General features: G+C 38.2%; 1 protein-coding gene across 1 annotated transcript in view; it reads left to right on the forward strand.

The window, feature by feature from the left end:
* The first annotated feature begins 558 nt into the window (after positions 1 to 558).
* Positions 559 to 23,670, forward strand: part of PDZD8 (PDZ domain containing 8) — a 64,672-nt gene continuing 41,560 nt past the window's right edge. Inside the window, exons 1-2 of the mRNA XM_036265658.1 lie at positions 559 to 1,664; positions 21,473 to 21,598. Of these exons, the coding sequence (XP_036121551.1) occupies positions 799 to 1,664; positions 21,473 to 21,598 (992 nt within the window). The 5' untranslated portion in view covers positions 559 to 798. The remainder of the gene's footprint in view (positions 1,665 to 21,472; positions 21,599 to 23,670) is intronic.

Below are 23,670 nucleotides of genomic sequence, written 5' to 3' on the forward strand. Positions count from 1 at the left end.
TGGACGCAGAGCGTCTGCTGGTGGGATGGTTGGTCCGCGGCTGCGATCTCGGAGGCAGCCAGTCCTGGGCTCAGGAAGTCTCCGAATGGCCAGTCCCGAGCCCTGCAGCACTGCCCTGCAGGGAGAGCCGCCGCCAGCCCACAGCTCAGGGGCGCGAGAGGAACCACACTGCCGCAGAGGTAACCGGCTGGGACCGCGGCCAGTGACGGGGGATGGGCGCACTAGAAGATAACGGGATGATCAGGATGAAAAACGCACCACGCCATCTCCGCCAGGCCCTCTTATCTTGCAACCGGTGGCCCCAGTGACCCACCGCGATTTCCACAGTGGCTTCAGAGGTGACAGCCACGTGGAACGCGAGGGAATGGAACGCAGGTGCGGGGGCGGGGCTGGAAGGGCGCTCCTGAGGAGACCAAGGACCCGCGTAAGCGCGCCCGGGAGCCGGCTGCCTGGCGACGCCGCCGGGAGCGAGTACGCTATTTACGTCACTCGACGTTTACCCAATGAGCGAAGGCCGAAGGGAGGTGCCGCCCCGCCCCCGCCCGCCCCCGTCCGCCCCCGCGGCCGCCGCCGCCAAAGCAGCCTCCTCCAGGAGCGTCTGGGGAGCCGCGGGCGGCCGCTGGTTCCGGCGTCGCACGGCACCGGCCGGAGCCGCCGGACGAGGCCTGGGGAGCTGCTTGTCCCGATCCCGCCGCCCGATGTCCTCAAGATGGAGGCGGGGGGGGTGGCCGCGTGAAGAAAGCGCGCTGTGGGCGCGGGAGCAGTGGCCCAGGCTGTCCCGGCGGAGGCGGCGGCGGGATGGGGCTGCTGCTCATGATCTTGGCGTCGGCCGTGCTGGGCTCCTTCCTCACGCTCCTCACTCAGTTCCTGCTGCTTTACCGCAAACAGCCCGAGCCGCCGCCGGACGAGGCCGCCCGCGCGCGCGACGGCTTCCGCTACATCAGGCCGGTGCCGGGCCTGGCCCTGCGGGAGTACCTCTATGGCGGCGGCGGGGCTGAGGAGCCCTCCGGCGGGTCCCCCGAGGGCGGCGCGACCCCGCCCCCGGAGACCCCCGCCCCGCCGACGCGGGAAACCTGCTACTTCCTCAACGCCACCATCCTGTTCCTGTTCCGGGAGCTGCGGGACACCGCGCTGGCCCGCCGCTGGGTCACCAAGAAGATCAAGGTGGAGTTCGAGGAGCTGCTGCAGACCAAGACGGCCGGGCGCCTGCTGGAGGGGCTGAGCCTGCGGGACGTGTTCCTGGGCGAGGCCGTGCCCTTCATCAAGACCATCCGGCTCCTCCGGCCCGTGGTGCCCTCGGCCACCGGGGAGCCCGACGGCCCCGAGGGAGAGGCGCTGCCGGCCGCCTCCCCGGAGGAGCTGGCCTTTGAAGCGGAGGTGGAGTACAACGGGGGTTTCCACCTGGCCATCGACGTGGACTTGGTCTTCGGCAAGTCCGCCTACCTGTTCGTCAAGCTGTCTCGAGTGGTGGGGAGGCTGCGCTTCGTCCTTACCCGCGTGCCGTTCACCCACTGGTTCTTCTCCTTCGTGGAGGACCCGCTGATCGACTTCGAGGTGCGCTCCCAGTTTGAAGGGCGGCCCATGCCCCAGCTCACCTCCATCATCGTCAACCAGCTCAAGAAAGTCATCAAGCGCAAGCACACCCTCCCGAGTTACAAGATCAGGTGAGAGGCAGGCGAGGGGTGAAGGGACCCCACAGGTGCGGGGGCCTAGCTGCTGGGAATCCCGGCTTGGGCGGGAGGCTGCTGCTTGCGTGGAGTGGGAAGGGCAAAGGCTTCTTTCCAGGGATCGTCCCAGCCCTGGACAGGGCCCTAGATAAGAGCCAGCAGTGCACACCTTTTCTTTGAAGGGCATCAGTGTGAGCCAGGAACCTTTTCCCGTGTTCTTGGGCACACAGTGTGCTGCCAGTGTGGGTAGAAGCAGCACACTGAAAGTGGAACGGAAGTCCACCCTAATCCCCAGGAGTTGGCTCTGGGGCTGTTGAGAAACTATGTGTGGTTGCTGCATTAAGGGCACTTTGCAACATCACCTTAGCCACGTTGACAAATTGTTCCTGGTCACCAAGTGCAGGCAGGAAGAATGTGCTGGTAGTCCAGGACTGTTATATCGTGCAACTGCAGGCCACTTTTGCTGTGACAGCTTTCAGAGCAGAGGTAGTAGCTGTTGTAAAGGAATACTTTTCCATGGCAAATTGTAAACGAGATGGGATACATATTGTCTTCTCTGTTCATGCCGTATTATGTCATCTGCCCTTTTGGGATAGGTTCTGTAGCACAGACCCACACGCTGCCCTCATGTGTCAACTCTCCTCCCACAGTACCTGGAATCACCCTGCAGATAGTATTTTAATGATAGGTAGTGATTGTAACTTTTTAAAGCCCTCCTGTACCTGGTGGTTTACTTTTATGCAGTATACTGTTTTGATTAATGTATAAACAGTACATTAGTGTGCTGTTTTTTTTGTTTTGTTTGAATATCATAGGAGAAATGGAAAGGAAAAGGAAGTTTTGTAGGGCCAGACTTTGATCTGGGAAGGATTGCTGTTGTTGGAGTAGAAAGGATCATATATGGCTATTCTAAAACGGCTGAATATTTAATTTTATTTTCTGTCCTTTAATTTTGTGTTCATTCAAATATTTGACTCTTTTGGATTTTTGTCCTTTGTTATAAAATCATGTCAATCTGGTGTTTGTGTTACCTAGTGCTCATTACTGGAAGTTGCCTATTTCTATCTAGATCACTAATTTTCTATCAGTGACCCAGATAATCCAGAAACATTTTATGTTTTGGTTTGCGATGCATTATTGACTTGTGTGTGTGGCAGGTTTACCTTACTAATTATGTCTAGTTTAGGCTAATAACCCAGAGTAACAGCTTAAAACTAAAACTGTCAGGTGGTAAGAGAAGTTTACTTTATAATGGAAATAGTTCCATAGATTTGCAGAGGATGGTGAACTGGTTGTTCACTGTGTTTGATTTCCTGTTCTGTGAAGTAGAACATAGTTTATGGAACCTGCTTTAAGCTCTGTAACATAAGTGACTAAATTATAAATGAGTTTTAGTGTTTAACCAGTGAGAGAGGTTTGTAGCAGTGTGTTGCTAAGAAGGTCATGAGAAAACTTGTTACAGATTTTGATATCCTATCATAACTTCGATTCTGATATTTTCTGGGTAATTTTTGGACAATAAAATTTGACTAACTTTTTATTTGGGGGCTATTTGCAGAATAGTCAGTGGCAGTGAGGCTGCATATCATTTCGAGGTTTTTGTTTTTTTTGTAACTTAGAATTCCGTTAAATCTGAAGGAAATTATGACTAGGAGTTATGAAGCCATTAGTAGGTCTATTGCTTTAAAGGAACTTTATCATCTATCATTGAATAGCATCACCATTTGAAATACAGCTAAATTGCTTCATTTATTTTATCTAAAGGGATTTTTTAAAAACAGCATGCATTTGGTTATGTATGGTATTTGAACTTGTAAACCTGAAACATTAAGTAATCACCTCCAGAAATGTACACATTTGTGTTCTTTATATTAGAAGGCATTTCAAAGGTTAATCAGTAAATACTGCAAGAATGTGTTACTCAATCTGTAAATATTATTGTACACCTCTGTGCTGTTGTCCTAGGTGCTGGGGCTTCATTACTGAATAGCTTGAACCTTTGTGAAGCTTCATGTTTACTGAGAATTGTATTAGCTATACTTGATAAGATTTAAAGTAGAATGTGATTGATGGGGTTGAAGTAACTAGGAAGCTAATTTTACTTTAGCAAAATAAAATGATAGAAATGTGAGGATGAAAGGACTGTTTTAGGGAGTGTTGAGTTCACTTTTCTGTGTAGCTGTTCTACTAGAAGTGTTTTGAACTACTGATGTTGTAGAGCGGATTCAAGTTTCAGCTAAAAGAATGAATTAAAACACATTTAAGATGTATCACAATTTTCATAATGAGAATTAAAGTAGCTGCAGTTTATCTTTTTTTATAGATGAGGGAATAGTGCTCAGAGTAGTTAAATAACTTGCTTAAAATCATAGTCAGGTGGTGGAAATCTAGCTCTGATAAAGTCAGGCTTCCTTTTCTTTTAAACTACCTTGTTCTTGAGGGATTAAATCTTTGAATGCTATCCCATATAGCATTTCTTTTTTAATCCAGCAGATTTTGTTTCCAAATAGAAGGCCTTGCTAGTTTGTCCTTTTTAGCCATTTAATCTACTTAGTAAAGCTAAAGCAGTATAGAAAATTGTATTGAGTCTTAAAATCGTTTGGCACTGTTATTAGATAACAGAAATATCTTGCCAATTAACATTATTTCACTTCTTCCCTCCTTCATTTTTCCATTTTCATGTTGCTAAGGTGAAGGTGGTCCATTAGGATTGCTAGTTCCTGATGTCTCAAAGGAGCTCAACTGATGCTAAGGACCCATCTGACTGACACTTCATTTTGCCCAACTAGCACAGTTTGTAAAACACTATGTATTTTTTAATGAGTTTTAATATTTATATATTTTCTACATGTTATAATTCTAATTTTACTAATATAATTCTAAATTCAGCTACCTCAATCTTGTTTTGCTTTTTTTCTAAAAATCTATATTTTAAAATAGTAAATAAGTCTGGCTGGTGTGGCTCAGTGTTTGAGTGTCAACCCATGCACCAAGAGGTCGCCAGTTTGGTTCCCAGTCAGGACACATGCCCAGGTTGTGGGCCTGATCCCCAGTGGGGGGCATGTAGGAGGCAGCCAGTCGATGGTCTCTCTCATTGATGTTTCTATCTCTCCCTGTCACTTCCTCTTTCTCTGGAATCAATAAAGGAAAAAATAACAAAATAAAATAGTAAATAAAAGTAGTAGTAGTCAAAAAAAAAAACAACTCAAAAATTAGTCTTCAAGAGAGAGAGATACCATTAATGTTCTTGACTAAAGGAAGAATCCATCTTCAACATGAAATATGAGTGTTATAGTCCTGGGAGTTTAAGGTCTGGAATGCAAATAGTTGAGATTTTTACTGAGGCATCTGGCCATAGAGTATTATTGCTGCTTAGCTAGCACTGGTTACATACTAAAAGGCCAAATTCAGTTCACCTGTATTTGGCCTGCACTGTACAGTGTTTTATTGTTTCTTTCTTTCTTGATTGCCAACATTTAAAAATGAAAGATTTTTCATGATTTGAATTTCAGGCTTCTCTTAGGAACAACTGGAAGATCTTGTGGCACCAGGGCTACATTCCTCATAACAGTAATAGGATGAAAAGATGGAGTCTATTTGCAGCTGCAGGAAGCTCTTAGGTGTAGTTTATAGTTCCCACCTGCTTATTATGGTACTTGCCTGGCCTTTCTTCATATGAATTTGAGACCCTTACTAAAGGGGAAGCATTGCTATTGCTAGTCAGTGAAAATGGGATGAGTTAGTAGCTAGATAGTAGAGGTGGATACTTTTCACTCCTCTTCAAACATTATATTTTTGAAGGGACTTTCCTTCAGCAATTTTATTTTATAAAAGACATTATCAACAAAAGGTCGAATGTTTAAAAATCATTCTGCCAGAAATATTTTTTAAATCCTTCAAAACATTTTTCATTTCTCCGCAGTATAATAATAGTAAGTATATAATGGCTGCTTTTCACTTCTCTAATCTACAAATAAGGGGGAGATGCATCTACTTTTTGGCACTATTTGAATTTAATGAATGAGTATGGAACAAATAGTTGAGAAAAATGTCACTTTTCAGGTTCATGGAATGTCTTCTGAACATGACAACTTTTTTTTTTTTTTAACTTTTTTGACTCCTGAAAAACATTCTGATAAATATTTCTGGAAATTTAAAAATATTATTAGTGACTAGCAATGAAGGAGGACCACTATCCTCACCAAAGGCTGTATTTAGTTAGAGCTTTTCATATTTATTTTATCTATATCTTATCTAAATATACCATTTATTTCAGAGAACAAAATTAGGCTTGGTCTGGAAAGCCTCATATTCTATAATGTGGTTTGCAATTGAGTCATTTCTTCGTTGGTCTTCTGAGATGGGGAAGTACAACATTTATTAATGTTAATTTTTTTTATTATACAAATTGTTTGAGGTAAAGGTGGTTTTGAATGATCTCTATCTTAAAAATTTTCCAAGTAAATTTGCTGAAAGCTGACAAAATCATTTGTAAAATTAAGTATAATGTACTGTATTTATTCACTTATTTTCTCACACTTTTATTTATATATATGGACAACTTTTTATAAGTGTCTTAGGCTGGAAAATACTTTAAAATGGCTACTACAGCCCAGCCTGTATGGTTCAGTGGACTGAGCATTCTCCCATGGACTGAGAGTCCTGGTTTATTTCCCAGTCCCTGCACATGCCTGGGTTGCAGGCTGGATCTCCAGTAGGGGGCATGCAGGAGGTAGCGGATCCATGTTTCTATCTCTCTCTCTCTCTCTCCCTTCCTCCCTCTCTAAAAAATCAATTGGAAAAAAATTGGAAAAAAAAAGAAAAGAAAATGGCTACTAAATTCTTAGTGATTGTAGGAATCATAGTTTTCCACACTAGTGTTAAAAGCTATTTGGGAGTGTAGAGATAAGGACATAGGTATCATTTTAGCTGTTCCGAGTAATGATGTGATATAGTAGCTAATTTTTTATCTGTTGTGCTCTTTCTTGTACTGCTGCTCAGCTGAGTATCTCTATATAAAAGGAATGGAAAGATCATTATCTTAGAGATAATTAAGTTATTTTTAAAAGTCATTTATTTTCATTAGCTACTTCCTACAGACTACTAATACTTAATGTTGTAGTGGGTATGGTGAAGGTGATAAAGATAGTTATAACACAGTTCATGCTTTCAATATGGTTAGTCTTTCTGGGGAAAACAACCAACAATTAAAGCTCATTAAAAGGCTGGTTTGGCTCAGTGATTAGAACAGAGGTTCTCAACCTGTGGGTCGTGACCCCTTTGGGGGTCAAACGACCCTTTCACAGGGGTCACCTAAGACATAACAGTAGCAAAATTACAGTTATGAAGTAGGAACGAAAATAATTTTATGGTTGGGGGTCACCACAACATGAGGAACTGTATTAAAGGGTCGCACCATTAGGAAGGTTGAAAACCACTGGGTTAGAGTGACAGCCCTTGGGCCAAAGAGTTGCAGGTTAGATTCCTGGTCAAGGGTCTGTTGTACCTAGGTTGCAGGTTCGATCCCCAGCCTGGCTTGGGTCATGCAGGAGGCAACCAATCGATGTGTCTCTCTCATATCCATGTTTCTCTCCCTCCCTTCTACTCTATCTAAAAATCAATGGAAAAATATCCTTGGGTGAGGATTAACAACAAAATAATAATAATAGTAATAATAATAAAAATACTCATTAAAATGGCGTTTGGGTAAATTTAAGACTTTTAGTTGTGTGAGAAACAGGACAAGCAGAGATCAGTATCTCTGTTAAGGCAAACACCTGATTACTATGGGCGGTATAATATTTTGTGACCTTAGGTTCCTTGGTGCACCTAAATATACTTCAATTTATTGCTTGTTTTATTTCTTGCAAATTGGGTTTTCTTAAAGCTGGTTTGGATTCTTGTGATTTAGGCATTTAAAATATTTAGATGGAAAGTAATTGATCAATTAAATTTTTGCTTTAGAAATTTGATTTACAATTTGAAGGGAGAAGAGTAATTATGAGGAGACTATGAGATGCTAATCAGTAATATCCAGGTCTGTTGGCTTTCCAGGGAAGCCCCATTTTGTTCCTGGAACTAGCCAAAGGAGATTGTTATAAAGTTGATTGATTGTATTAGGGGGGGCATGCCTGATCAAAAACTTAATATTAACTCTAAATACTACTAATGATCTATCATATAAGGCAGAGGCAAGGATAGTAAAATCAGTTTGCTAATATATATGCTAACTATGTGGGCAGTTCCATACACTTGCTGTCTCAGTAGTTAAAATTACAGTGTCAGAGAGGTTGGTAATTTTTACAGATGTAGAAACCTGAGACTTAGAGGGGTTAGTGACTTTCTGAAAGTCTTTCAAAAAAAAGACGTGGACTCCCAAAGCCCGTGCTGTGTTATTTCTGCAGAGATAGGGGTATGCACAAAAGCTGGTAATGGGTCCTAGAGTTAAGAATTGTTTTTACATTTTTAAACTACATTTCAAGTTGTTCAGAAAAAGAATATGTGACAGCCCAGCCAGTGTGGCTCAGTGGTTGAGTGTCGACCCATGCAACAAGAGGTCACCGGTTCAAGTCCTGGTCATGGCACATGGCCAGGTTGTGGGCCAAATCCCCAGTGGTACATCATGTAGAAGGCAGCCAGTTGATGTTTTCTTTGATCAATGTTTTTTTCTCTCTCTCTCTCTCTCTAAAACCAGTAAAGAAAATAATAATAATAATTAAAAAAGAATATGTAACAGAACAGATGGACCCACAGATTCTAAAATATTTTACTATCTGGCTCTTTATAAAAAAGGTTTGCTAACTTCTGTCTGAACTCTTAAACAAAACCTCTAAAAACCAAAAAAACTGCTTAAATGCCTACAAAAAAGGAGCACATGTACACATATATATATGTTGAAAGGTACTCTTAAACCTCTTTCTGAGAGTCCTATCTTTGGAAAGCTAATGAAAACTGGATACTCTGCAGAAAAATGTATAAAGGAGTTTTCACTGCCCTGGCCAGTTTGGCTCAGCGGTTGAGCATTGGCCTGTGGATCAGAGAGTTCCGGGTTCGGTTCCTGCTAGGAGCATATACCACAAAAAAAAAAAAAAAAAAAGAAGTTTTCATTTAATTTTATGAAATGTATAGCTCTTCCAAATCTGTCCAGGGTCCTTAGATTCCAGGTTGAGTAGTAAAGGCAAACAGAAGGATACAACTTTGTTGCCATCCATATAACTAACACTAACATGCTAAACTAGATATTAAACTCTTCATAATTTTGCTGTCCTTTATAGAATGTATACACAATTCATGTAGCTCAGGCATTTCTTAAAAACCTAAGAAAGTGTAACCTGTCCCTCCCCCACCTGCCCTCTTCCCCCTTATTAAGATTCCCTAAAACAAGCTGTGACATTTTGAATCGGTTGTTCAATAAGAGTTTCTACCACTAAATACCTTGTTTAGAAGTTAAATACCCAACATTTCTTTCCATCTCATTCTCCATTTTCTCAGAATAATGTCACCAGGAAACAAGTGCTGTTAAAACATTCTTTTGTTCTTTCCTAGAGTCATAGGACCTAATAACACTTTGGCTTGGCATCAGAACACATCACAGTTGATTGGAAAGTCATAAAGCAACTACCTTCCAGGTCATTAGCAGAAGTTTTACAGAGTAGTTTTAAAATCTCTCTTGCCACATTGCTAAGACTGGCATAAAACCATATACTTATTGTATTTGTACTAGGGAAGAATGAGGTGTAAGTTAATAATTTACCTTCAGGTGAATAACACGGCAGGTGCCAAGTAGAGACTGCCAGTACTAGAGAATGATTTCATTCTTTGGGGTTGAGGCTATAGAGAAGTACTTAAGTTGTCTAGTCTAGTCTATAGAGCTTTGGAGTAATGTGTACCTGACTCCATCACTATACTGAGAAAGAGACTTTAGACAAGGCCTTCCCTTCCCTTAGTTTCAGTGTCCATGTCTATAAAATGGAAATGGAAATATCTATCTAATTGGGTGTAATAAATGTCACATATATGATACCTACTGAATTAATGTATCTTTCACTTAGTACCTAATTGAAAATATGTATTTATTGATTATCCTACATTTGTCAGACATTTTGCTAGAGATACTTAGACACTTTACATGTGTTAGATATTTGCTAGGTGACATATTGCAAAATTTTCCCTTGCAAATGAGTGATAAGCTCATTATAAAAATTCAGTTAGAAAATATGAAATATCAAAGTGAAAACTCTCCTGTAATATCTTTAGAGAAAACTATTAAATTTGTGGACTGTGCATCCATACATTTTTCTAAATGTATTCTGATTTATAAAAACAGAATCATGGTTGGTTAAATATCTTGGGTTTTGGTTTTTTTTTTTTTGCTTACTATATCTTGGGTTTTCTAAATATATCTACTTCATTTGTCTCAACAGGTACTTGGGATTACATTGATCAGAAGTACCATAAGTTAACCAATTCCTTGTTGATTATTTTTTAGTTTTTCACTAATATAAATAATAATTATTACAATACACATTTTTCTACCTATATATTTGTGTAGATACTAGGTTTTTTTCTTTTCAGGTTATTTCATTTTTGGTTTTTTGGCTAGGTAGTGCCTTTTTCTCTCTCTACCCCTCTCTCTTCATCTCCTCCTCCCTTTTCCCTTAAATAATAAAGTGGGGGAACATAATATAAACGTGACCCTCCAAATTGGTTTGTACATGTAATACGGACATTCCTCCGGGCCATATGTATGGCGCTAACTTATTCACTGCTTTACTCCACCTCTGGCCATTCTCTTTCTCTGATGTTGACTTCTGTAACTCTGCCTCTCACTTAGTCTGTTCTGGCCTCCTGGCTGTTCTTACTCTCCAAGCATGCACCCATCACAAGGCCTTTGCTAGTCCTTCTTCAGGAATGTTTTTCTCACCGAGAGCCAAGGAGCTAACCCCATCACTTTTAAGGGCCCTGATTAAATATCACTTTCGACTATAAAAAAGCACATTTGTCCTTTATTTTTTTTTTTATTTTTTATTTTTTTTGTTATCCTCACCCGAGGATATTTTTCCATTTTTTGTACAGATAGAGTGGGAGGGAGAGAGAGGAAGGGAGAGAGAGAGAGAAACATCGACGTGAAGGGACACATCGAGTGTCTGCCACCCGCACGACCAACCAGGGCCGGGGACAAACTGCAACCGAAGTACGTGCCCTTAGCGGGAACCGAACCCGGGTCTCTCCAGACCGCAGGCCGACGCTCTAACCGCTGAGCCAAACTGGCCAGGGCAGCACATTTGTCCTTTAAATGCTGTGTTTTTATTTTCACAAACTTTTTATTGATGTATAATATATATGCATGCACATTTGTTTGTGTGTGTGTGTATATTCAGAAACTACCCAAATCTTAAATGTATGCTTAATAAATTTTCACCAAGTGAACTTAGCCATGTAACTGAAGTACTAGGACTTTGAATTCAGTCTATCTAAAGAATTCCCGTATTCTTTAAATTTCTTAAATAAAATGTATGAATATATTTTATTTAACCTTTGAATGGCTGAAGGTTGTCATAAACACAGGCTGATGATGTTTAATACAGTTCTCATTATAAAATCAGCATTGAAGAGGAGTGCTCCTCCCCCTACACGGATCCAAATACGCCCACATTAAGTTGATTGAGGTCTCCCAAAGTTGACAATGCTAACTTCAGTGTCTGTGGGACACTTTATGAATACCTTCTCTCTTCCTCTCATTTCCACACACAAGCAAAATCAAAACAAATGTGTGGGAACCTTCTCTGATTTTTAATTCCACGGTCCTAGGAAAGGTCAGTATTGATAAATTGTTGATTATACTTTCCTTAGACTGGTATAGAATAACAATAAAACTTATTTTTAATGGTCTGGTGCATAATTACCAATTTTTATGCAATCAACAGAATGTATGTCTTTTTTTCTTTAATCAGTGCACTGAGTATTTATGCCCGTGAATTCTTCATGTATTGTTGGGAGAATGGAGCTGATGATGTGGTAGATGGAGTACTGAAATGTCTGTGCTTTGATTTGCATTATAATGGTAAAAGAGCTAGAAAATTTCTACTTTCCAGCATAATTAATTCTTGATGGGATATACTTAAAAACAAAAATGCTGTGATAAGCACGGTAAAAATGTTTTAGTTGGGTTTATTATTTTGTGTTTGGTGCCTTTATGTGTACCTGATTTGTTGGTAAGGTACATGTCATTTAAAACAGGAGGTACAGTAAAACCGCAATATAATGGACTAATTTGGGCAAGGGGGTGGCCATTAAAGCTGAAAGTTCATTACATAATAAAGTAGGTTTTCTGAATTCGTATGTTAAAAAATTGACAAATTACTTACTTTACCTGTTTTTACTTATGTAGACACATTTGTATAATTAAAATTGTGTATGAACAATTTAACTTCACAGAAAAGTTTTCTGTATGTATTACTGTACTTTAAAACTTATACTGAATAGGTCTAGTAAATGCATACATTCACCAGTCACCACATGTAAACAAATGCACATGGCTGGGGCATGACTTAGCACACATAGGGAACATTGGCCAGCACCTTTAAAACTGCTACAGAAAGTCATACCACGTGACAACAGAACCAGTTACCTTGAAATGGGTGTGATCGTGTGCTAATCATTTGCTAAACATTGTTTATGAGAGTTATGACTCTTGGATTTAAATATGCAGACTGTAGTTGTAGATATGTAATAGTTATTTATGTTAGCGAAATTGCAACAGTGGTTTTTCCCACATATGGCCTATTGGCTAAAATTTGTTTAAAATAATAGTGAATTAATAACAAAAAATTAATTATAAGCAACTCTTAGTTAAAAGCATTTAAAAATTAGCAGGGTGTTAATTTTCACATATGACATATAAACCGGAAATTTTGTTCATTAATTCCGAAGTCCGTTAAATTGAGGTCCACAAAATCGAGGATTTACTGTGTTTGTGACCTAAATTTGTTTACAAGTTGGTATATTTCTTAGGATCAACTCCATATCCTACCTGTATAATCTGTGTAAGTGACTACTATATTTTTCTATAAAATCTTAAGTAGCAATAATGGGGAAATATAATTTCTGTTTAGTAGCTGGCTACAAGACACTATATTTTGTGCAGGTATCATTATCTACAAAATAGTGTATCTGCTGTTTGTGTCATATGCCAATTTGTACACAGTAGTCTTTCATGAATGCTCGATTATATTCATACTCATTACTGACAATGATTGTAGTTGTTGACTACACTGTCTTGCCACCTTAGTCATTGGTCAAGCAAGTAAATAATTCAGAGCTTTTAGTTCTGTGAAACTTGCTGAGGCTGAACTAAGAGTCATTCTATTATAGCTAATTTCATTGTATGATAATTATTTTTATAATGCATTGAAAATCTTATTTTGTTCTCACTATTATTAAGTATAATATTTTTTTCTGTAAAATTTAAGACAGGTGATGTCTGGTTTATTTTAATATTTGAAAAGGTTATTCTCAGTATTTAACTTTAGATTTTAATGAGGACTAGAATTACAAATTCTTGACATGGAAGAATTTAAAATATGTTTATATATAGCAAAGTATGTGTTGCTTTTACTAATGCTGGAGTGGAGATAATACAGATTGAATTTAATTCAGCTATTTTTTAGATTAATGAAGTATAATGAGAAATTTTGTGACAGTTTTAGTTTTTAATAAAGCCCATGGATATAATTTATCTAAATTATAGGCATTTATTTATTTATTTATTTATTTATTTATTTATTTATTTTTATCTTCACCCGAAGACATTTTTCCATTTTTTGTTCAGGTAGAGTGGGGGGAGAGAGGGGAACAAAGAGAGAGAGAGAAACATCGATGTGAAAGGGACACATCGAGTGGCTGCCACCCGCACAACCAGCCAGGGCCGGGGACAAACTGCAACCGAGGTACGTGCCCTTAGCGGGAACTGAACCCAGGTCTCTCCGGACTGCAGGCCGATGCTCTAACCGCTGAGCTATACCGGCCAGGGCATTTTATAGGCTTTTTTTAGTAAATTACTTACTTAAAATATTTGGATAAATTATTCAAAATACTGAGTTTTTTTAGTACTACAGAGTTAGAATTTGAACTCAGTTATTCCAAGATTCATGTCAGTCAACAAGAATTTATTAGGCTAGACTCTATGGTAATAATTGTTGGAGACCTGGGGATACTCTATGTTCTTACAGTTTCTCTTGAAAATAACTCAGCCTCTTGCCCTGAAACAATAGGATCACATCATGAGGAATTTCTATTTCTATATTATTTCTGGAATTACTATTGATTTGTTGATTTAGTGTATCCTTGGGCAAATCGTGCAACTTGTTATTATTGAGACTGAATGAAATAAAAATCTAAAGTTAAAGTTCTTAGAGAAAAGAATTGTGTAGATGTAAGGTAGCATTATTATTCACTTCTCTGTTATTTTTGCATGGGCCTAATGCAGGGATTTTTCTCATATGCAGGTACAAATCATCTTTAAAATATTTTCATTTAATAAGTTCTGACTCTAGGTAATTATGAACTAAGAGAAGCAGAGATAAAATTAAAAATCATTTCTACTACAGAGGGAGCTTTGCTATCTTTATTTGGATAGAGAAAAATAAGGAGAAAGCTGGACAAAGTATTTATATTTTCTCATTTCTCTTGTCCAGATCTTTTGCTGTTTCTTACTTCATACCTGGATTGGAGTTTTTGTCTGCTTGGTATATCTAACTGACTTTAGAATATCAGTCCTCTGTATTATATACTTAATTGTTTATTTTCTTTACCGTAGTAGTGAGGTATTAATTTTGCTTTAAGATGCGTTCTCTTCCTCCATCCATTAGACTTCAGAAGAGATTTAGTTTACTCAGTAAATGTTTGATACCATCTTTGTCCAAAGGTCTATGTACTACAAAGAGAATTAGTGCTGAGAGGGAATAAATAAAAGTCTTTGCTTCCTTCAAGATTTATTTTTAGCGCTAGTGGTGTGGCTTAGTTGATTGAGTGTCCTCCCATGCAACAAAAGGTTACCAGTTCGATTCCGGATCTGGACACATGCCCAGGTTGCGGGTTCAGTCCCTGGTCAGAGTGCCAGTGGGAGGAAACTGATGGATGTTTCTCTCGCTCTCTGACTCCCTTCTCTCTCTGAAATCAATTTAAACATTTTTTAAAAAGATTAATTTTTAATCTAGTAGTGAGAAATGATGTACTTAAAGATAATGGGTTACAGCTTAGAATTTAAGAATTGCCATAGCTAAGAGTTGTTACTGTCTGACTCAGTGGTTTACAGAGTGTGGTTTGGGGACTCTTATTGGATCTCCAAGACCTTAGGGCTGCAGGTGTCTACCAACTCAAAACTATTCTCATAATAATACAAATATAATACTTGCCTTTTTCATTCTCATTCTCTCATAAGTGTACAATGGAGTTTTCTAGGAATTACATGATGTGTAATGACATTATTATCCTGATGGCTAATGGAATGTGAGCTTGTATTCTTATGTTTACAGTGTTATAATTTTCATTTTCTAACATGGTAAATATTAGTAGATATAACCAACATAAACAATAGCTTTTTGGAGTCCTTATTAACTTCTAAAAATGTACAGGGAATCTGTGAACAAAATATTTGAGAACTGCTTGTCTAACCTGAATTTTATTTATTTTTACCACATGTAAAGGAGATGTTCCTATTATCTCACTTGGCTAAGTCAGCTTTCATAAATAATTAGGGTACATACATTATTTTCAGTTAATTTATAGTACTGTTGTATGCCTTGGTGTTATAAGAAGCACAGGGTTAAGTACATTGGTGCAGTTTTGACTGTACCATTTACTATGTGATCATGGAAAGCCACTTGAACTTCCTCATCTTTAGTTTCTTCATATCTAAAATAAGACTTTTAAGGCTGTGCATTGTTATGGGTCATGAGAATTGAGGATATATACGAAATTATGTAATTTACAGATGTGCTAGAAACATGTAATGTGGTAATTTTTATATCCATTTATTTAAAGGCATGTTTGGGGGGAGCTGGTAAAGAGGAATAGAAGCAGTTTGGATTTGAGGACAGTTCTCAAAGTTCTGTCCCCCACCCCCTTTTTTTTTATTTTTGTGAAAACTGAGAATTTTAATTTAATTGATCATAGGTTATGGTAAGAAACTCTCATGTTGTGGATCATGATGAACATAAAGAGATATGAGATTTATCAGCCATGGTCAAGAGAATTACTTTGGTTCCCTGAGCAATTCATTTGATACTTTTATCTATGGTGCACAGTATATCAGTTAACATTGACTCACCTTTGAGTCACCAGCTATTGAGTTCTATTATGAGGGACTTGCAGCCTCTATTTTCATTCTTCTATTCAGCGTATATATAAAACCACCTCAGAAAATTGTGAAGCATTTTAGATATTAGTCTATGCAGAATTAGGAGTTTGGATAAAACTGAACATTTCTTATTAGTTAAAGGATATACGGAAGAGTCGGGATAAGGTTTTTTGTAACAGGATTTGTTATCCTTGTTCTTAGTTTCATAACTATTCTGGAACACTTTTTTTCTCAGGAGTACCAAAATTAAAATCATTTCCCCACAAGTATGGACTTTGTCAGCTTGGTGCACACCAAGAAATTCCATAAATAGAACAATTCTCCATTGTTTTCTGTAAGTCAGTTTCTTAATATTCAGTTTAATGTAAGCCTTGGTTATAAAGCTTAATGACGCAGAGGCAGAAAGGTGATACTTAGGGTAAGGAGACATATTACCTATTGTTAATTTGATATCCTCACAAAGAACACAATTTTTAAAAAAGCAATTAGTATGGTGACTGAAATTATGGCTATGTGGAATCTGAAATCTGAGGAAGACAAATAGCTATGACCTTGAATATCGTACATGGTGAAGGCTGAGTTCTGAAATGATTTCTTGTGGAAGAGAAGGCATTTGCTATCTAACATGTGTCTAGGATACCAGCCTTAAAACAGATAAATAGAAAGTGTGACAGGAAATACTTCTAGAGCACCTCACTGTGCCAAATGCTTGCATGAACTTCTCATCTAATCCTTACAGTAACTATCTTCTACAAATGAAGAAACCGAGGCTTTCAAAGTTGAAGTACTTGTCCAGGATCTCAAAGCTAGTAAGTCTTAGAACCAAAATTCAAAACCAAGTTCTAAAACCCATGTGGTCAACTCTTCTTTTAAATGTCTTGTCAGAAAGAAGCTGAGAAGTGAAGGATGCTGAGAGCTTTTCATTATTTCATGTAGTCCTGATCACAGCACTGTGAGGTGGAGGTGTGGTTATTACCCTCCTTTTGCATGTGAGGAAACTGAGGCTTAAAGTCAGTTTGTTGAAGATCATATTGCTGGGAAGTGGCAGACAGGATTCCAAGCCCAGCTCAGAGCCTGCTTTTAACCACTGTACTACCTAGCATGTGTTTCTTTTCCTTGGGCATCTCACAATTTAGTTGGGAGGAGAGGATGGTCTGGAGAGAGGTAGAGAGAGACATGTGAACAGGGTGATTAGTGGCATAATAGAAGTGTGTACCACGAGCTTTTAGAACACAGATGAGGAAGCAATTACCAAATGGTAGAGGAGGGGGCACAGGTTACAGAGAAGGGGTGATTTGGAAATACAACTTGAACAGTGAAAGGGAGCTTACCATGTGGGGCTAGTTATGGATTCAGAGTGGTTAGTGGGCAATCTTTAGGAGAAATAATATGACAGTACTAACCTTAGTAAGCGTGGAGGAGCTTGTTGTATGAATTGTATTTTTAATGTGATACCAATTAAATTGTCTAAGTAAAATTGAAAATTTGAAATTTAGACTCATGGTTTACCAACACATATAGGAAGTTAAGAGTATTTTGAACCACTTACACTTTTGTTTCCTTTCTCACTTATGTCTAGTTTTGTATTAGTATACCAAACTTTACATAATAATGTGCATCATAAAATTATGGCTAATTAAGGTTTTGTAATTTAAATGCAGCAGGGGAGCTCATTATTTAAAGGAATACTGAGGTGCTTCTAAAGAACAATAAATGAAAAAAACAATTTGAAAATGATCACCTGATTTATCTAGTATATATATTTGACTTAGGAGAATTTGGAGCACGCTTATGTTTTTGCTATTTTCTTATGTGAGACTAAAAGGCAAAACCACACAGGCCTGTTTATAGCTGCTTGTTCTACTTTCTTCCTTAGGCAAGATCCAGTGTTGCTTATATTCCTGAGCTTGAAAAAAGACTGTAGTCTCTGAGTGCCTAACTGACTGGTCTCTCTTTCCCAAGTAAACATAGTTGATGAAGGGATGAAATGACATTTAAGCTGACTGTTAAAGGACAGTTGAGCTTTAGATACAGGGAGATGAGATGGAAGTACAGTTAGGTGGAAGAAATAGCAAAGGGACAGAATTAGGGTATTGTGCAATATCTTTAGAGATTCAGTGAGGAAGCTAGTTTGATAAAAGGTAAGCATAGCCCTGGCCGGTTTGGCTCAGCAGTTGGAGTGTCAGCCTGTGGACCAGAGAGTCCTAGGTTCAGTTCCCACTAAGAGCACGTTCCTCAGTTGCAGTTTGTCCCGGCCCTGGTTAGGGTCGTGTGGGTCGTAGCCAATCGATGTGTCTGTCATGCATCGATGTTTCTCTCTCTCTCTTCCCCCTTCTCTCCCTCCTGCTCTATCTGAAGATAAATGCAAAAATAAATAAAAAGGTGAGCATAGAGAAAGTAGAATACCAGGATTTGTGTGTCTGTTACATGCCAGGATCTCTTTTAGGTGCTTCGTATCTGTGAACTCTCTAAATCTTTGTAATAGTCAAATGAGGTAGCTTTTTATGAAAGAAAAGAAAAGAAATAGGCTTTTGTTTTTGGTTTTAAAAACACTTGTTTTAAGAAGAAATGTAATTTCAGAAATCACAACATTCTAACTAATCATGAAAACCTGATCCAAGCCAATGGGAAACACAGAAGAACAGCAGAATAGACACTTTAGAAATATTATAGAAGGGAATGGAGGTGGACTCATTGGTTGTGAGAAGGGGAGGAGTAAAAGGTAACTTCAGATTTCCAAGTGTTATGAAAAAGGTAACTTCAGATTTCCAAGTGGTGGTGCCATTAAGAGAAAACAAGAGAGGAGGAACAAGTTTGAAGAAAAGGTGTTTAATTTACTTTTAAGCATCAATATATATGGAACTTATAGAAGCAGTAAGAGCAAATGATTTTGCTAAGGAAAGTGTAGAAGAGAAACAGGAAGAGAGTACCCAGGTTGTTTTAGTATACAGAACAAACCTCTTCTAATTCCTCATTATGGAAAATTTCAAACTTGCTCAGAAGTTAAGAGTATAGTTCAGTGAACCCCCATTATCAATAGCCAGATAATTTGTGGCCACTTTTGATCATCGATAGCTGCCACACTCCCCTCCCCTGATTATTTTGAAACTAATCTCTAGGAGTTGGGACTATAATCTATATTTGTATGATTCTAAATTTTGTGTTCTTTTCACAACACCTTCCCTCCTTGACAAAGCCTTAGCCAACCTCTGCCTGAATATTTCTAGAGACAGAAGGCATGCGATTCAAAAGAGCTAGCTGTGTCCTTTTTTGACTAGCTCTAATTGTTAGAAAGTTTTCTCTTTTATTGAGCTGAAAAGTCTAACAGATTTATTACTTTGCCAAGGACACAAGCCCATATTGAAGTCAAGAGAGGATTTAGACCTCAGAATATTTTTATATTGGGTTTGTAGTAAACCCTTTTTCTCTAAAGATCATAGTGTTTGCAAACAGTTTTTCTGCTGCCATGTGATAGAATTGTCACCAGCTGGCATTCAGGGTGTTACAGAGCAGTTGAAGAAACATCTTAGAGCAAAAACATATTTTAGATGTTAAAAAAGATTCTCTCAGATCCACATATGAGAAGAAGATTTAGCTACTCTTGTAGGTATAAAATTTAATAATATATATTTTTAAATGTTACCAAAGTACTTCACATTTTTAAATTAAATGTTTTTTCTTTTAAACTTTTACTAAAGTATACTAATCATAAAATTAATTTTAGTGAGTTATTACAAATTGAACAGAGCAACATTCAGAACAAGCAATAGAATATTACCAGCAACTACGAAGTCCCTCCTGCCACCTACTCACTACCTAGTCATGGCTCTGCCTAAGAGTAACTACTATTCTGACTTCTGCCACCATTGCTTTTGGGTTTGGGGGTGTTTTTTTTTTGGTCTGTTTTTGAACTTTACATAAATTGAGTCACACCGTATGTGCTCATTGTTTTTCTAGCTTCTTTAGCTTAATAGTATGTTTGTGAGATTCATCCATGTGTATTTTGTGTAGATGTAGTTGATTAATCCATTGTGTATAGATGTGGTTTATTATATTTTCTGTAGAGTATTCCACTGTGTGACTGTACCTCAATTCCTTCTATTGTTGATGGGCTGTTAAATTAGTGCTATCATGAATATTCTTATACAGATCTTTTGGTATACATTTGTTCACATTTCTATTGGCTTTATCTAGGAATAGGATTGTTGGGTCATTGATTGGTCTATCATTTACATTATAATTATGTTTATATATATTTTTTTATTGCAGATCAGTCTAAGATGAAGATTTATGTTTCTTTCTCTGTATTCCTATTTCAAAATCTTTGTGCCATTCAAAGCAGTACATTCCTAGAGTTGTTTGATTTATTTTTTTTCCTTGCCTAATTGCCTTAACTGAATTTTCAAGATTTAATTGGGAAATTAACTTCTTATTATTTCTTCTGCCCATCCTGTTTATTCCCCGTATTTCCTGGAGATCTTCCTGGAACTTTCATCACCTGCCCCAAACTGGGCTTGTCTCTTGGCTTGCCACACACCTGTCATCTGGGTTTAGGACATCATTGCTTTCTTGACTTGGATCCACTGTTTTCTGGATCACTTTCTTCCATCTTGCTTTATGACTTCATTTTGCTGGCATATATGTTACATATTTTGTAACTTTATTTAATAAAGAATGTAGTCTCCAGCAGGCTCTTTGTTCTCTCTAACCTGTTTCCTTATCTTTGTGAAATGAGGAGATGATTTGCAGCCATGCATAACCGTGTTACTATGAGGGTCAAGCACAATAATATAAGTGAAACAGTGAGTGTCCTTGTCAGGTACCTTCAAATCGGGTTTAGAGTATATGTTCCAGCAGAAAACGGGGTGGTAATCAAATCAGCCTCAGGCTCTGGAGTTATATTTGAGTTCTATTGTGAACTAAATTTTGTCCTCCAAAATTCATATCTTGAAGTCCTAACTCTTAATGTAACTGTATTTGAGAGGGCCTTTAAAAAGGTAATTAAGGTCAAATGTGATCATAAGGATGGAATCCTAATTCAGTAGGACTGATGTCCTTATAAGAAGAGGAAAGACATCAGGAATATGTGTGTAGAGAGGGAAAAAGCCATGAAAGGATACAGCAAGAAGATGGCCGTCTACAAGCCAGGGAGCGAGGCCTCACCAGAAACCAACTGTCCTGGTATCTGGTGACCTTTTGATTTTCTTCTTTGTTCTCAGTGTCCTGCCTTGTTAATGGGGGCATGACAAAAAACTAACAGGTCTAGTGTCGCAGAGAAGGCACCATTTGCTGCCATTTTGGGGGCATGTAGTAAACACTGGTTTTGTTGGGCAGTATTAGGTATTTGTTTTGTTTTGTGTTGTTTTCCTGCAGGTAGGCTTTGTTATTGTGCTTTAAACTGTGGTGTCTGTTATTCAGAAATTTAGACTTATCTTTACTTTTTCAGGTTTAAGCCGTTTTTTCCATTCCAAACCTTGCAAGGGTTTGAAGAAGATGAAGAAGAGCATATCCACATACAACAGTGGGCACTTACTGAAGGCCGTCTTAAAATTACATTGTTAGAATGTAGCAGGTATGGTTTTTGTTTTGTCATTACTATATTATGGGGGAAAAAGTGCTTAAGCAGTATTTGTGTTTATTCCTCCTCTGTGTTCATTCATATTGTATTATCTGTAAATTCTTGAATCATAAATTTTATAGAAACATAGTCCTTTTTAGCTTGTAAAAAATATATAAATTATACTTTAGAAAGCATTCTAGTGGGGGATGTTTTTTACTCTTCATTGATTCCCAGACTTTTTAGATGCATCATGCTCTGTTGGCATATCTGACTTACTACCTGTGGGGGAGCTGTTCATAGTATAAGAGTTTTGAGAATTGTTTGTGATAATTGAAAATACCCTGGAAAGTTGAAAAATCAGACTTGGAAACCCCTGTAGTGCTTAAAATTTTAGAGCTTTCTGAAGGGATCTCAGATATGATCTGGTCTAGCCTCCTTATTTTACTGTGCCAACCCCATAGTCTAAGCTGTGTTCATATCTTTCTTAAATTACTTACTGCGCTAAATTGAACACACAACCTTTTTGGTTTATGGGACGATGCTTCAACCATCTGAGCCACCAGGCTGGGACTCTTGCTTAATATTCACTAATGCCTTCCCCCGTTATTCTTAGAATACAGACTCAAGTTCTTGCCAGGGCATACACGCCCCTCTTACCTTTCTAGCTTCTTTGCCCAGCCCCTCACTCACAGTACTTTACTTCAGCCACATAGGTCTTCCTAAGGCAAGAGGTTGGCAAACACTTTCTCTAAAGGGCCAGATTGTAAATATTTTAGTCTCTGTCTTATAGTCTGAAAATAGTCAGGATAGGCAATAGGTAAAGAAATGGATGTGGCATGGCTGTATGTTTATAAAACTTTATATATATATATATGAATTTCATAAGTTTGTGTGTCGTGAAATAATATTTTTTCCCCAACCATTTAAAAATGTAAAAACCACTAATATCCCACAGACCATATAAAAACAAGCAGTGAGGTAGATTTGGCCCATAGCCAACCACAGTTCACCATCCCCTGCCTTAGATATTTTAAAATACCAAGTCCCTTGTGTGGCCCCCACTGTTTCTCTACTGAAGGCTCTACCCCATTTTCTGCTTCTTGAAACCAGCCTTTCTTGGTTCACATGAAAAGCTACATCCTTAACGTGTTTCCTGATCACTCCAAGTAAAAGTATAAGGAGAGCCTTATGCTACATTTCTATGACACTTGTTTGTACCATTTATTTGGTACTTATTAATTCTGTTTTTATTTCCAATTCATAATAAAAACAAGTGCATGGGTATAGAGGTTATATTTTTTTGTACCCAATATATTTGTGTCCTTACTAATAATTAGTTTTGAATACAATAACATAATAAAATTTTTTGTTTGTCTTAGAGCGACTCATTGTGAGCTGTTATGTCAGAAAGCTTGTTGAAAATGAATTCTTTTATCAAAGAAAGATTATGCTGTAAATTTTGTAAAAAGGAACTTCAGTGTATAGTAAAACATGGCTCTACACAATTCTGAATTTGAAGTAGCTAAGCTAATATGCTATGGTAAGCCTAAGTATTAAATAATATAATTAAGTTGTGTCACCCCAATAAATGTAATAAAAAGGACTAAATAGTATATAATTATGTTACGTTAACATTTAGGACATTTTACACGTGGCCTGTGTCTAAGGAAATTTTGAACTGATGCTTTTTTTCCCCCTAGTGAATTTTCTTATAGATCTACAGGCATCAGAATTATACTTATTAGATTACCTTTTCCAGAATAATCATAGCAACTTCTAATCACTTGAAGGGCAGCTTTACACAACATTTCTTGACTCTACTGTTGTTAATTCCTATCTACCAACTCATCCACCCATCTCCAAACCTGCAAAGATAGACTTGAAGGAGATTTATTTATTTATGTATTCATTCATTCATTGAGTCATCAAACTTACCTGTTGTAAAGCTTTGAGAGTGACCTTTGCCAATGAGGAGAAACTTAGAAAGCAAACTGTTTATTAAAAACATTGAAGTTGTGCCCTGGCCAGTTTGGCTCAGCGGTTAGAGCGTCGGCCTGCGGTCCGGAGAGACCCAGGTTCGGTTC

The sequence above is a fragment of the Molossus molossus genome, unplaced genomic scaffold, assembly GCF_014108415.1.
Source record: "Molossus molossus isolate mMolMol1 unplaced genomic scaffold, mMolMol1.p scaffold_m16_p_17, whole genome shotgun sequence".
Taxonomy (NCBI): domain Eukaryota; kingdom Metazoa; phylum Chordata; class Mammalia; order Chiroptera; family Molossidae; genus Molossus; species Molossus molossus.